This window comes from Saccoglossus kowalevskii, chromosome 10 (assembly GCF_978046115.1).
Source record: "Saccoglossus kowalevskii chromosome 10, keSacKowa6.1, whole genome shotgun sequence".
Classification (NCBI taxonomy): Eukaryota; Metazoa; Hemichordata; class Enteropneusta; family Harrimaniidae; genus Saccoglossus; species Saccoglossus kowalevskii.
The window spans coordinates 29,755,849-29,769,619 of record NC_140650.1 but is presented as its reverse complement, the minus strand read 5'-3'; the positions used below and the strand labels follow the sequence as shown (position 1 = coordinate 29,769,619).

The window sequence follows — 13,771 nt, the reverse complement described above, 5'->3', positions numbered from 1 at the left end:
TGAAAGCCGTGTTTTGCTAATCAATTCAAAACAACTAAATATTGTATATCTTACATGTTGACAGTGGTGCCAGTCCATACCTCCCGGAGTAGTCCTCTATTTCCAGGATATGGTGACTGTGCTGCAGCCTGGGCTCCAGTCACACATGTGATGCTAGTTGTGGTGATGTCATCAATGATACAAGGAACTCCTGAGAACAGGAATGTATCCAATGGTCAGACTCATCAAACTCCCTCATGGCAGTTGACATGCTCATCATTTATCAACTTCTTTATATATTCCCAGGGGAGAAGGGGCCTTTCATGGAAAAGCTATACAGGTATAATGTACCACCCAATCAGATGTCTATTTAACAGTATGACTTCACCTACCTCCTACTAAAACTGTAGAATCAGTATCAAAATGTTTTCCAGTAATTGTCAAATGAGTTCCACCTTCAGTGCTGCCAGTACTTGGATTAACAGAGATGATTTCTATAAACCAGACATTTTATTGGAATGTAATCATGGAATAAAAAATTAAAAAACAATGGTTTATCATTACCCGTATATGTTATTAAGTAGAACTAAAAAAATAGTTTTCACTAGTACTAAGAAATATAAAACTGTTTCTGGTAAAATCAAGAACAATTTGAATTAGGTTGTTTGTAGAGATAAGGTTGCAGATGTACTCACCTGCATGAGTCTGAAACATGTACAGCTTATTTTGTGCACTGACTTTCAACAACTGAGGTAAAGCCAAGGAACGTCCATAACCAGAAACAATCATAGATACATTCTGTGAGCCTGGAATGTAAACATTCATTTTTAATAAGTAGACTCATCCCTTTTTCCCCAGGGTGGAGGACATCACAAAAAGTAGTTGAGTACCTTTGTGATACCAAACATGAGGTACAATTTAAAGATGTACAGGCATAAACAAGTAAACACATTCTTTACAACTCATAAACCTTCAACTTGTCACATGTACCAATGAATTGTGGAAAAAATACACAAGTTGAATAAACGTACTAGGCCTCCGAATAAAAAATATTTCTGGTCTAAAATGGGATGGTAAGGTGACTTTTTTTTGCTAAAATATTTCACAGTACACAAATTTTGCAGGTTTCATCAGACTTATTTATCAGTAGTTTCAATAACATAGTTGAACTCTTGTGACCTTGCCCTTTGTTGTATAATATAATTCCCTTTATCATAGTTTGTTTCAATATGAATATGCATTGTCATAATTAATTTTGACTTAAAACAAGTTTAAGGATTGAAACAGCAGTGGCAAAGCAGTCTATCGAATGTCCTTGATTGATGTAAATATCTTACAAAAACATTGGTGCTTAATTTGTTTAACTATTTTAAGGGACATAATTTCAAATATTTAAGGATAAAAACAAATCTCAGAAAAAAAGTTCTGCATTTAGATGTGAATTGTAAAACATACAAGATAACAGAAAATCTTAGCTGGCTTTTGCCCAAGTATTTTGTATAGGTGTCTGTCAAAAATTAACGATTCACTGAGACAAATATGAACTGCTTTATTATATTCATTGTGTGACTACTGTATTATTTGAAAAGTAAAAAAACGCCCTCAAGGAATACCTATCATGTTGCAAGCTCTGCTCTGTTTGCAAATCAACTCAGATAGTTATAGTGATTGGAATGCATGTAAAGCATATGGCTAATTAGAGTTGACATAGCATATGACAATGGACAGATGTTGAATTGCCAAAGAATGGAAATAGTTCGCTGGTGTCCAGTGAAGAGAGAAGTCAACAGTACTTCAAACATGCAATCTTTCTTTTTGAAGTGCGTTTTTAAATTAGTATTACAAAAGCTCTATCATTCTGTTAAAATAGCTGAAACAAATTCCTGTGAATTTTGATTTTCAAAATTTATATATTTCAGCAAAAAAACTATTTTTTAGTACAGATTTTCTCAATTTTTGCATGATATTTCTATACAGGACATCTGTTGTTCAAACTAAGAGAAGATTTTATATTGATGAATAAGGTGCCTAAGTTTGATAAAGTTTGGAATAGAATTAGTAAAGTTATCGTGCAAACATAAACAATAATTAACAACGACGATATTAGACATTTTTCCCTTAATATACCTTTCCCTTCCATCTTTGATGATACAGGCAAGGTAAAAAAGATTACTTTCCAATACAGTATTTGCTCTCCTAGTAGCACATGAGCTTATATAAATGACAAAGGTGTATCTATGATCAAAATAAGTGTTATTTTAATGACCCAGTATACATACACGTACATGCAATTTGGGGTTATGTGCGCTTCTATTGGAGATGCACTTCTAACAGAGTATTAAAAATACTGTATATGCATGTATTCACTAACATATTAGGTTTGTCTGAGAAACAAAGATTCTCATGTGAGCCCATTTCATTAAATATTATTCAAAAGTATGTAGTCACTAAATATATATTGGTACTTACCAATAAATGTGCCTCCTGGACGACACTGGAAATTACCCCAAGTACTATCACTATCAAGTGTGATACCATATCTAATGAACAATAAAATAACAAAAATGGTGAATAAATTATAAATGTTTTCTGCCATAAATGTTAAATATACCAAGTATTGCCCGCCCTTGTAGCAGTATAGGAATTGCGCCCTCACATCAGGGTATTAATTTCCTGTAGCAATGATAATGACAGGAGTATTTTGTGAAATTATGTAGTAACAATGACAAAGACAGTATTTCATGAAATTATGTAGTCGCAGAATATTTCATATTTAATTCCTCACAAATGCCTTCAAATTATTATACTGGAAACATTTCTGGTGACAAAAAGAAATGAGACTAAATGAGGAATTAGAATGAGTGTATTTTATTTTAATAGAAATTTGATCCCTCACATCGAACCAACCCAACCAGAGTTATAATTATAATATGATTATATATATATCGCAGAAAAAAAATTGTTATAGGGTTGTAGTTTTCCATTGGCATTGACTCCCACTGGTTCATAGATGAACAAGTTTTCTTCTAATGACCACCTGATTGTAGCATTGTTTTGTCATAAATGTGGAAACAAATTAAATCCGGTTCCAATACATGTACTGCACTGTATGGCATTTCCAAATTATACTCAACACTTCCTCAACATATGAAACAAAGAATAATCTATAATCCTACTACATTGCCCTGCTGCCCTGCTGCCCTAGGGCAAATAGCAAGTGGAATTATATCATTTAAATGTATATGAAGTTTCTCACTCACAGTTGTTTTTTCCCATTTTCATCTGTGTATAACAAGCTGCATTCTTGGCCTGTATTATAGATTCTACAAATTGAGAACAAAATACAAATATAAGAAGACTGCTCTCAACATAGCCAGCCTGGGCTGCACAACACTAGCCATGGCATAAGTATCAAAGACAAGTTTGTTTATATACCATGGCAATACCACTTTACAAAGGTCGGTTATCCATTATTTATATTTGTAGTAATGTACAAACCCCATCATTACAATGTTGTTGTTTTTTATAAATTATATCTTTGAAAAAGTCATGTTTTACTTTTTCTTCACATAGCTGCGTAATATAAACACACAAATTTGTCAAAAACTGGGTCGATGAGCACTGATTTTCATTATTGCTAATAGATTACAATAAAAAAAAATTCCAAGTGTACCAAAAATGAGAATTTTTTTTTTTTTTTTTATTTTTCGTGAAACTTTATTTTAAGCCAAGGATGAATTGTCAAAAATAAAGCCCAGTGATGCAGTCGGCCAGTAATACAACCTAAACCAATGTTACCGCTACACTGTGCTATAATGCATTACTAATTTGGAAAATGTCTGCCGATTTGGAGATACTACAGTAATCTCCATTTCCGGAAAAATTGCTCGAGTTGTTTACCGTCTGCCGATCACCAAAAGACTCAAAATATATATTCAGAATATATTGTCGAACCTCAAACCTGCTCGAAATTGACCTAAAATTAGCCAACCATTATAAAAATAATAGACATGATTCATGGAGGCAGCGTATGGAGTGAGAAAAATAGTGTAAATACCAGATAGCCCGCAAACAACAACTTTAAAGTTTCCGCCATCTTGTTATGGTTGTGCATTGAATTGTGGGTAATATGAGAACTTTTCTTTTTTTCAGGCCTTGCTTGAGTAATAGTAACGTAAATTAAAAATACAAAGTTTACTCGCAATGCGCATTCATAAGCATTTGTATGGGGTATAAATTTACTAGATGGAAGATTGTCCGGTTATAATAGAATTAATTATTCATCAAAACGTGCTGGATATATACAGTAAATGGTTTATAGCTGAGTTCGGAAAAATAAATATATATTTTTATAAATCAAAATGGATGTTAGAATTCAAATTGACCGATGAAGAAAAGGAATAGACGTCAACGTATGTATATCAGCGAGCGCCTCATTTAGATTACGTGGCTGGTCGCAGTTACGTGAATGCATGCACGCGCTTTATGGGCGTAGACGATATTTAGCTCTTGAGTCAATTATTATTGGATATTTGAATATGAATTAAAGCTGTGATAATCGGTTTTTACTATTTTTTTTAAATATCGGCACGTTTATAAACGAAGCCTTTGTTTTGTGCCTTTTTTATAGTCCGATATATGATATAGATTGTAAAACAATAAAAATTTTACAATTGGCGCCTGTCGCAATAAATTATAACATACGAACAACTTTTCTACCTTAAAATGCTTGGAGCATCCTCGTCCTTTTCTGCGTCATTTTGAAAATATTTGTCAGTAAAGATTTGACCTCTGACATCCAGAATAGTTCCTGAAATGAACCAGTAAAAATTGGTTATGTACAAGTCACATGTAAAATTGACAACAATAATCCGTTCAATGTTCCTTTTTGCCAAGCATGTCTACTGGCACTGAGAAGAAAACAATTATGTTCAAATATCTGAAATTATTCTATTTGTTCGCAATATTTATAAACTTATCATCAAACTGGTCCGAAAAGCTGAAACAGATCGAACAATGCTACCTTACACATGCATTACATAGGAATGTTCTTTAAATAAGGCATATAAAGTATTACTATTACCTGGCACCATACTCGATGGTGTTATTGACAAAATCTTCGGCGACCAGTCCGCTACGGAATACTGTAAACAAAAACAATATTATATTCAAGCTATCGTGACACGTATTCGTATTTTCACTTTTGCGTAAAGCGTCTCGAAGTCATCTTTCTCCGTGCTAACTCCACTCCTTGGTGAGCTCGGTACTACTTTGTACAATGTGCGCTACGTTTCCATAGAACTAACCAGAATACCGGAAATTTCAACATTTGTATCACATTCACTAATAGACAAATTGAAAAATAGATCTGACGTCATTTTACTGTACATGTGCTGTTTTTCAAATATGCAGGAATTATGTGACCATGCCACCATTGAATAAAGGTTTCTATTTTGTAAGTCTCTTTTCCGTGTAATAGGGCTACTGTTTTTAAACCTACCGTGAAAATGCAATCGTCCATATCGTCACAATATTGTCCCCCAATATCTTCTATGAATTTTCCGTCGACCGCCACACGGATTGTATAGCTTCCTGGGGATGCTCTCCTGTATCACGACAGAGAAACACGCAGCATGGAATAATTAATAACTTTGCATCACTCAGTGAATGTCACTACATAATGTAAAACGATAAAATTGGTCCATTTTACAATTTCCCGAGAAGCGGAGCTTTTCTATCCTTGGTAGTTATTAAATAATCAAATCAAGTCAAACAGCTGTTAAAGCGCGGTGGTTGTCACGCAGCGCGTGTTCAAATTTCATGTAAATAAACAATGTATTTTACACGCGTTGTATACGTCGCTCTGAGTCTCATATCGAACAGGACTCGGCGCGACGACCACCACCCTTTAACTATTCAGAGTTCAGATTAATCACGGTTTTTAGTAACCGTGGACTAATGCAAGCACGCGAATCTCAAGAAGTCCCAAAAGTTTGTATATACTCACATCGGATTATCAATAACAGTGTTCACATATATACAAATAATGATTAATGGTGTAATACCTTGTATCGCAGACGATACGAGTATCAGTTGAATAATACGTATTTACATCACATCTGATCGATGACGTCTTTGATACCAAAAATACCTTGTTGCCACGGTGTTCATTTCCACGACCAAAATTGAAAGGATTCCGGCTGAATCCTGGATAGTTGAAAACAGATACATTCAATTAGAGTTATTATTATTATTTATTTATTTATTTATCATCGAAATCACATGATTGGTACAGTTACCCTCTTATCGCCAACAACTTGAAAGTAACATAACGCCGGCCTAAGCTCATTCTAAAAAATGACTAAGTTGGTCGTTGGTGGCGTCTACGCGTAATCGTCCCAGACTTCAGTCCCCATCAGAAGAAGGAATATTGGTACACCCTTAATAAAAACAACCCCCTTGTTTGATTTATAATGACAGCGTAGCAATATTCTAATTGACCTTACCTGACCCTTCTATTCTGATTTTAGTTGCACCTCTGACGCTACCAAATGACGGTGAAATCTTGTCAACTTTTGGTCCTGTGGCGACAACAGAGAGCGACACTGTAAAACAAAAACATTATTTTATTGGAATATCTACAGACATTCGCGGCCTGAAGTATGCCCTAATATATTGTAATAGTAACAAAACCTAAACACCGATACGTCACACTAATATTATCATTTTGTATTTAAAAAAACAAACAATCGAAATCCATTGAAAACATTCATACTTTAATAAGTGTACATGAATTACGGGTACGTACTATTAATTAAATGTACATGCGTATATCTGTAATTAATTATGAGTCATCAAACATCAGAATGATGAATTTATTAGTTGTCTGGGATCAAACGGAACATTTTAGTTCACAATGCTAGCATTGTATGCACAGAATCACAACACTATTCAAATTTGTCGAAAGTCCTATTGATTGGGAAGTTTTTCATTTGATTACTTAATTTAATAAGAATTGTGAGTACATTTATAAATTGTAAACGTGTTTGTTGAAGAATGGAAGGAAGACTTTTAGTGGCTAAGACACTCATCTTTATGGGGTTTGTAAAGAGTTAACTAGAAAAAAAAACATGATGCTGTGTCATTTCACTATTTTCTCTAAATGGACAATGTTTTGTATAATTATATATATTGGGGTTATTAAATATCGAGTTCGTGGATACGAATATGTTTTGATTGGTTCGCTAAGTTGGAAATTATATGTTGCAAGCTGACTTGAAATTGAATATACAGTTCGTTTAATGTTTAACATACTGGATATTACCTTTAAGGAAGAAGCATACTCAAAAATTAAAATAGTCTCGGACAATATAAAAATATTAAAATTGGCGGTCACCAGAATGACGCTCATTTATTATTGGAATGCTTTACCATTGGATTATCTGTGTCAAAGTCACCGCGACTTTCATTGTACTAGTAATAGACATAATATGTATGTAATATGTCCAATAATAAAGCCTCTCCGTCTTCATTGTGGCACTAAAAGACCCGTGGTCCAGTACAATGAATATATAGAACAAGGAACACCGGTCAAGCTAGGTTATTTACACCGAACTATTAAAGCCTTGATAATTCCATCAACTGATTGGGCAATAAAGTCAATAGGCGATACTGAATCTACTAAGTCCAAGGTGCTAATTACACTTGTATGCATTCTCGCTTGTCTTAATGTGTGTGTTGTCAATGAAAGAAAATTGTATGCGAGTGTACAAATGGCGAAAACCGTGTTACCGCGAAAGCGGGTATATCTCGAAAGAGTCCCTTGTTTTTTCTCGATAACTCGGCTTTCGCCATTTATACCCTCATTATTATTATTATTATTATTATTATTATTATTATTATTATTATTATTATTATTATTATTATTATTATTATTATTATTATTTATGCGTGCGAATACATAATTTGTGTCAAATTATTTACTTAGCTACAAACTAAATCGGAAAGTTGCTGATGCCCCAAACAAACGATGTGCTGGGAGTCTTTGCTCGAAATGTCTGGTTATATATAATAATCACCAAGAGCTACTATTACCTACTACAATTCTCGTTACCAACTATGATGTACAAAATGGTGGAATTGACGATGTACTCGGACAAAGATCGCGTGTACAAATTTAAATAAAATAGCGTAAACGCCGATTACAAAATTGTAGCGTGCTATGCAGCAATAACACAAATTATTTTGAAACACGGATAGAATTTTGAAATACAACTTCAAAATCGCACTTGTTCGGGGATGAAGGGAGATGTACGATGATCCCTGTGTTTATGTGTCGTTATGGCAACAATAACAGGTGCGACATAAGCGACTCGTTAAAACTCTGCTTGCTCACCAGTCACTTTAACATCGATCATACGAAAAGGGGCAAACGAACCGAGGAAGTTGTTTCAAGGTTTTTAAAAACTTATTGAGGGGTTTTAAATAATTATTGAGCTAACTTCTAAAAAGACTATATTTATTTGGTACCAACAAGACAATGGGTCTTTCAAAACGAGATTTCTGAAGGATTGCAAAGAATGTCTGCACGCAACCTATGACGCACAATGCTCTTCTGTAATCCTTGTTTGCGAATGCTGTGAACACGCGTCATGATTCTTAGTAGGAGCCCCTGGAACACACTACATTTCGAAATGGTCTTTCGACGAGATGGTCGTCGTAAACCACATGATCATAACTTTACTTGTACACAACACGGCGACCGAGTTTTGCGTGCGGGTGACATAACATACTTGTAACATAATATGTGAGAATTCTCTCACGAACAATAATTCTTTCATGTCACCCATTTTTTTTAGTTTCACTGATACGACTCAAAGTATTCACCCATGAAATGGTAGCAGAACTCGAGGTCGTTACCTGTCTTTTGACTACCAGCTAAAAGAACCTGGGTTGAGACTGAGTTAATCCGTTCACCGTGTTTTTCAACAGTGGGTTAAAATAAACTCCGGTGAAGCTCCGCGATTTGCTACACATGTGAACGCCACACGTGTACAAGGCTGCGAATTTGATCTGGTTATTAAAATCACTGTAGTAATGCGCAGTTTAGTTTGCCGTTTCAATACGAGTCGACACAATCAATCGACAGTTTTGAATTAACACGAACTATACTTTTCATTAGCAACATGGAAATCAAATCTTGAAACAATACATATATTGGTTCAGATGGTGAAGTAACGTCACGAGAATTCCACAGAACCCATCGACTTTGAAAAGACACTTCGCTGGATTAAATTATTGTTTTCAAACAGTGTGCACATTTGTGATAAATTGTCTTCTTTCAATCTTAATTCTTGAACATTAGACTCAGTACATTTCGAAAAAATAATGTCGACCACAGAAAAAACAAAACAAATAGTTGTTATCGTCACTAGGGGAAAATAAATACCGGTACCCTTGTTTGATTCGGCGACAATGTGTGTCAATATTGCAAAATCGATACAAACACATTTGTTCCCGGCATTGTGTGATACTGCTGCATATACTGTGGGTTGTGCTGTGATTGCAAATCTTATGGGTTCAGTAATTAGAAATATTGGCGTTCTGTGTTTGATCTTCCCACGTCGGTTTTTTATTGAGAAAAAATCTAAACATGTTTGTTTACATACGGATACAAATTGCTTTTGCTATTTCCAAAAACGGACATCATATGACTTTCATCGTCCATGCTATAATGTCGTTAAAACAATGCCCATCGACTGTAGAGTTACAATTTTAGTGAAAAGTCATTTCACTGTATGCATATTATATGCACATTCCTTCTATCGTGTGTATCGTCATCTTCAAACTGTATAATTGTGACGTAAGCGTATAAGTTGTTAGGGGAGACTGCAAACAATTTGCAAAGAATCAAATTATTCTATTGTTGAGTGTGTGTATCCAGACCTCAACAAATGATCAGTGTTCCCATATTTTCGCTCACCTAACCAAACCAGACTAGAACCCCCGGAATAAAGATTAACAATATCACGAGCAATGTTAATTCATTAAAATATGAGGATGGTAAGTGTATCAATTGTCAGAAAATGTATCAGGCTTACTAAGACCACCGCCCAGCTTGGCTTTTGGTCAGTAAATTGATGAGGTAAGTCAGTAGATGGCCGGATTGATGTCCCCCGGCAAAATGTTGGCCATGGTCGATCTTTTTTTAACGTTTTTTTAATGATCGTAAGGCATTTGATGGTCAACCATCGAATGCAATGATCCTGACCAGATACACTACATGAAAGTAGAACTGTCTTTGACTATGATCAGAGAAGATCTGACCCTCGGATCTGACCATGGATGACATTGGTCCGATAATTGCAGTATAACAAATCCAAGATATGAAATAGACAAACTGGTTATCACGAGCTCTGTAGCCGACAATTCACTCAGTGACTTTATTTTGTGGTTCTATATTTTATAAACATGCCGCAAACTACGTCTACGCATTGAATACAAGTCACGGAAACATTTTTCACAAGCAAATCACGCTTCACTTCGAAATGCGAACAAATTTAGTTGTTTTACCCTGAAACGAAAATACCGATCGTCCGTAGACAAGTATTTGCAACTCATCAGATGACGGCATCAACAGGCACATTTCAAAGAAAAAAAGGTAGAACGCAATACAACTGCCGACAGAGTGCTTGGGGTACAGTGATCAATGTAGTATAATAGACGTGGTCCGTGGACAATTATTATAGAAAATCAAACGCATCATACCGGGGATGGATAAATGGTAACTAAAATGTAGTAACCTGTCACAGGGGCGGACTGATAATCTCTGCATTATGGAAAAGTAAAGAACGGCCGTCCAGTCTACGGCCGTATTAGCTAATTGCTCTAAACTTTTACAAATAACAGTGGTATTTATTTTGTTCCTTATTAAAATGCAAGCATAGACATGACTGCAATATGGATGTGTTCATTTTTGTTTAGAAGATGCAAGTGATTTTTAGTAGTTTTTGAATATTAGTGTTCTTAAGTTCGTGAATAAAAAATCATAAATAGTTCAATTGTATGAATTCAGTTATGACAGACAATATACCCACAGGCACTATAGCTATCACTATTACCCCTGTCCCGTTTTGTTTGGTGGACCTATTGGCGGAAAAGCAAATGATTGTTTTTTTATCCCAGTCCGTCCCTGGTGTCATAGTGAAAAATAAAAAGTGGTTTCATATTTCACTATTCTAACGGAATATTGCACAGTCTTGATCAAATGGCCAACCTGTGTGAATATGATAATTATAACAGCAAAAGACGCGCTAGTAATAACGTGAAGTGACTTCTGAAGACTAGATGCTCTTTCCGAACTTCGTACATGGGGTTTTAATTTAATTATAAACCGACGTTAGCTTTACGTTCATGGCCTACAATGGCAACACCCAAAAAAATGTTGTCGGTCGGAGTGGGTCGGAAATCAGCCCACCGGCTTGTGTTTGGTATGTAATCAATTATGAAATAATTATATTTCTTTCAACGCAACCTAAATTATATGTAATGTAAGATACATCGTGTATTAAATGAATATAAATAGGTACTTGTAACGGTTGAAGCAAAACAAATTAAAAGAAATTAACTGAAGATATTATTACATAAGTCAAATGTTAAAATGAACTAGTCATTATATGACTGACCATCAACTTCCACGGTCACGGGCCATGGTCAAGTATTATTTTAACAAAACACGGTCGACCGTCGACCATAGGAGTTGACAATACTAACAACGTAGGACATATCATTTAAAATAGTTCCAGTTCTGGCGATCTCAAGTTTGGTGCATGTACATAACTGTGGCAGTTCACCGTTATATTCCTTACTAACAATCTAACCAAGTTGTGGTTTGACGTAGTTGCAATAATTTTAAAAACTCACCTCGAATTTGGCAAACGACTAAAACCGCAGCGATAAATTTCGTTCGCATGATGAAGTGTTCAAATCAGGTGTGCATATCTGACGTACTTGGATAATGAGTTAAACTGGAGTCCGGTAAAATCTACACTGCTCTCCGTAGTGGTGATCAGTGTGGTGTGTGCGTGATAAGGTGCACCGTGCTAGTATGGTCACACCGAGTTACGTGATAGGTATTAAATATACTGTGTGGACAATGGATATTCAAATGTCCATCCAGCAAAAGTTAAAAGCAGCCCCTCGATAAATACGACGACAGAGTACTTGAAGACAAGCACATGTTTGCTTTGAAATACTAATTTACATGATAACATGGGTTAACCTTTGACAAGCTGCTGTATTTATTTCGGTTGGTCGCTAATTGTTTCTTTCTGGCTTTAGTAACATTTTATTCATTTAGATTTCTGAGCATAATAGTAGTGCTTAATTGTTTTTGTACATCTTGGAATTAGAAACTACGCGTTTCTCTACTATTTGCACTGTTCACGTCATTGCTGTACCTGTCACAGTGATTATACAATCAGTTGAATAAGCTTCAAAACACCAATTACAGTCGTAATAATGCAGGTATACTGTGTGAGAGGTTTGTACGTAGTGATCAGACTAAATTATGAGTAAATAGTCAACACTTGTTCTCCTTTTTAGTGAAATCATGAAGGTAATCCACATCGCGCTAATCCCGTGGGGTGGGCTAGGGTTTGTCGCCGGTTTGTCAAGGATGGGGACTCCCAATGGATCCAGCCAATATTGTCCATGATCTTTTACTAAGTCGTTTTTTATCTATTGTGACTTGCCATTCGACATTAACTGGTCATTGGATTTCACAACCAAATAACAACAGGACCATTTTTATATCTTCTATTCATACACTGCAAAAGATGTCTTTTTAGCAAGCATGTTATTTTAGATAATTTAGCTCTAATCTGAAATTTTGCTAATTCAAGATGTAGCCAATTAATTAAAAAGTGTATTCTCATAATGATGAAATATTAAAATGGGTACATTATGAATGTTACCAGAGAGATGAGTTTTTCTCTCATATGGCTGAAATGCCTTAAACAATGTCTTCCTATTCAACCATGTGTTTATCTTTAACTGTTTTAATTTGCCGAGTCTGGATTACTGTATGTGTGATGTAATGTGCTACAACACTAGCACAACACTATTTTCTTTAATATTTTGGAAAAATATTCACAATAGAATTAATTAATAATTAATGATGTATTTGTGTGAGTTTATTTTGTGTATATATATATATATAAAGTTGAATATTGTCCGACCCTGTTATAGTAATGCTTATACCTAAAATATTTCCAGTATACAAAAACAAGTTTGAATACACATAGACGTAAATTTGATTAAAAAGTTTTTGGAGTTATGATATGGCTCCGAAGTTCCTTCCTTCGGAGTTTACGATGGACATCCAACTATACCATTCGTTACATTCAGAGAGTATGAACAACTGTAATACATTTCCTGAACAAACAATGAAACTGAGACTGGTCCAGATTCGCCAAGATACTAGTATGCCTTGGAGTGAGTATGCAGAAATTATAACGGGAATTTTAGAAATATCGAAAAAAAACAAACAATAGTTATAGTTTGAAACATTGAGTACATCGAGATTCTTATATACTTAACAGTTTATTTTTCAGAAAACCAACACCATTTAGGCTTTATTCGTTGATCTTTTTTAAAACTTTGGATACTGACGACCACCACGCGATTGAACCATTATTTCGCAAACACTCGTAAGACGAAATTCAATGCTGAAAAAAACGAAGTGCTGTATATATGCCTCTTATACGGCAACACTTAGAATTATTCAGACAGT

The 13,771-nt window shown here is 35.0% G+C and overlaps 1 protein-coding gene across 1 annotated transcript in view; it reads right to left on the bottom strand.

The window, feature by feature from the left end:
* Positions 1-12,079, bottom strand: part of LOC100374499 (fibrocystin-L-like) — a 94,257-nt gene extending 82,178 nt beyond the window's left edge. Inside the window, exons 1-11 of the mRNA XM_085504477.1 lie at positions 11,902-12,079; positions 6,486-6,584; positions 6,045-6,186; positions 5,480-5,585; positions 5,063-5,123; positions 4,699-4,789; positions 3,240-3,302; positions 2,449-2,519; positions 675-785; positions 372-473; positions 55-190 (exon numbers count right to left, since the gene is read on the bottom strand). Coding sequence (XP_085360603.1) covers positions 55-190; positions 372-473; positions 675-785; positions 2,449-2,519; positions 3,240-3,302; positions 4,699-4,789; positions 5,063-5,123; positions 5,480-5,585; positions 6,045-6,186; positions 6,486-6,584; positions 11,902-11,950 — 1,031 coding nt within the window. The 5' untranslated portion in view covers positions 11,951-12,079. The remainder of the gene's footprint in view (positions 1-54; positions 191-371; positions 474-674; positions 786-2,448; positions 2,520-3,239; positions 3,303-4,698; positions 4,790-5,062; positions 5,124-5,479; positions 5,586-6,044; positions 6,187-6,485; positions 6,585-11,901) is intronic.
* Positions 12,080-13,771: the final 1,692 nt, after the last annotated feature.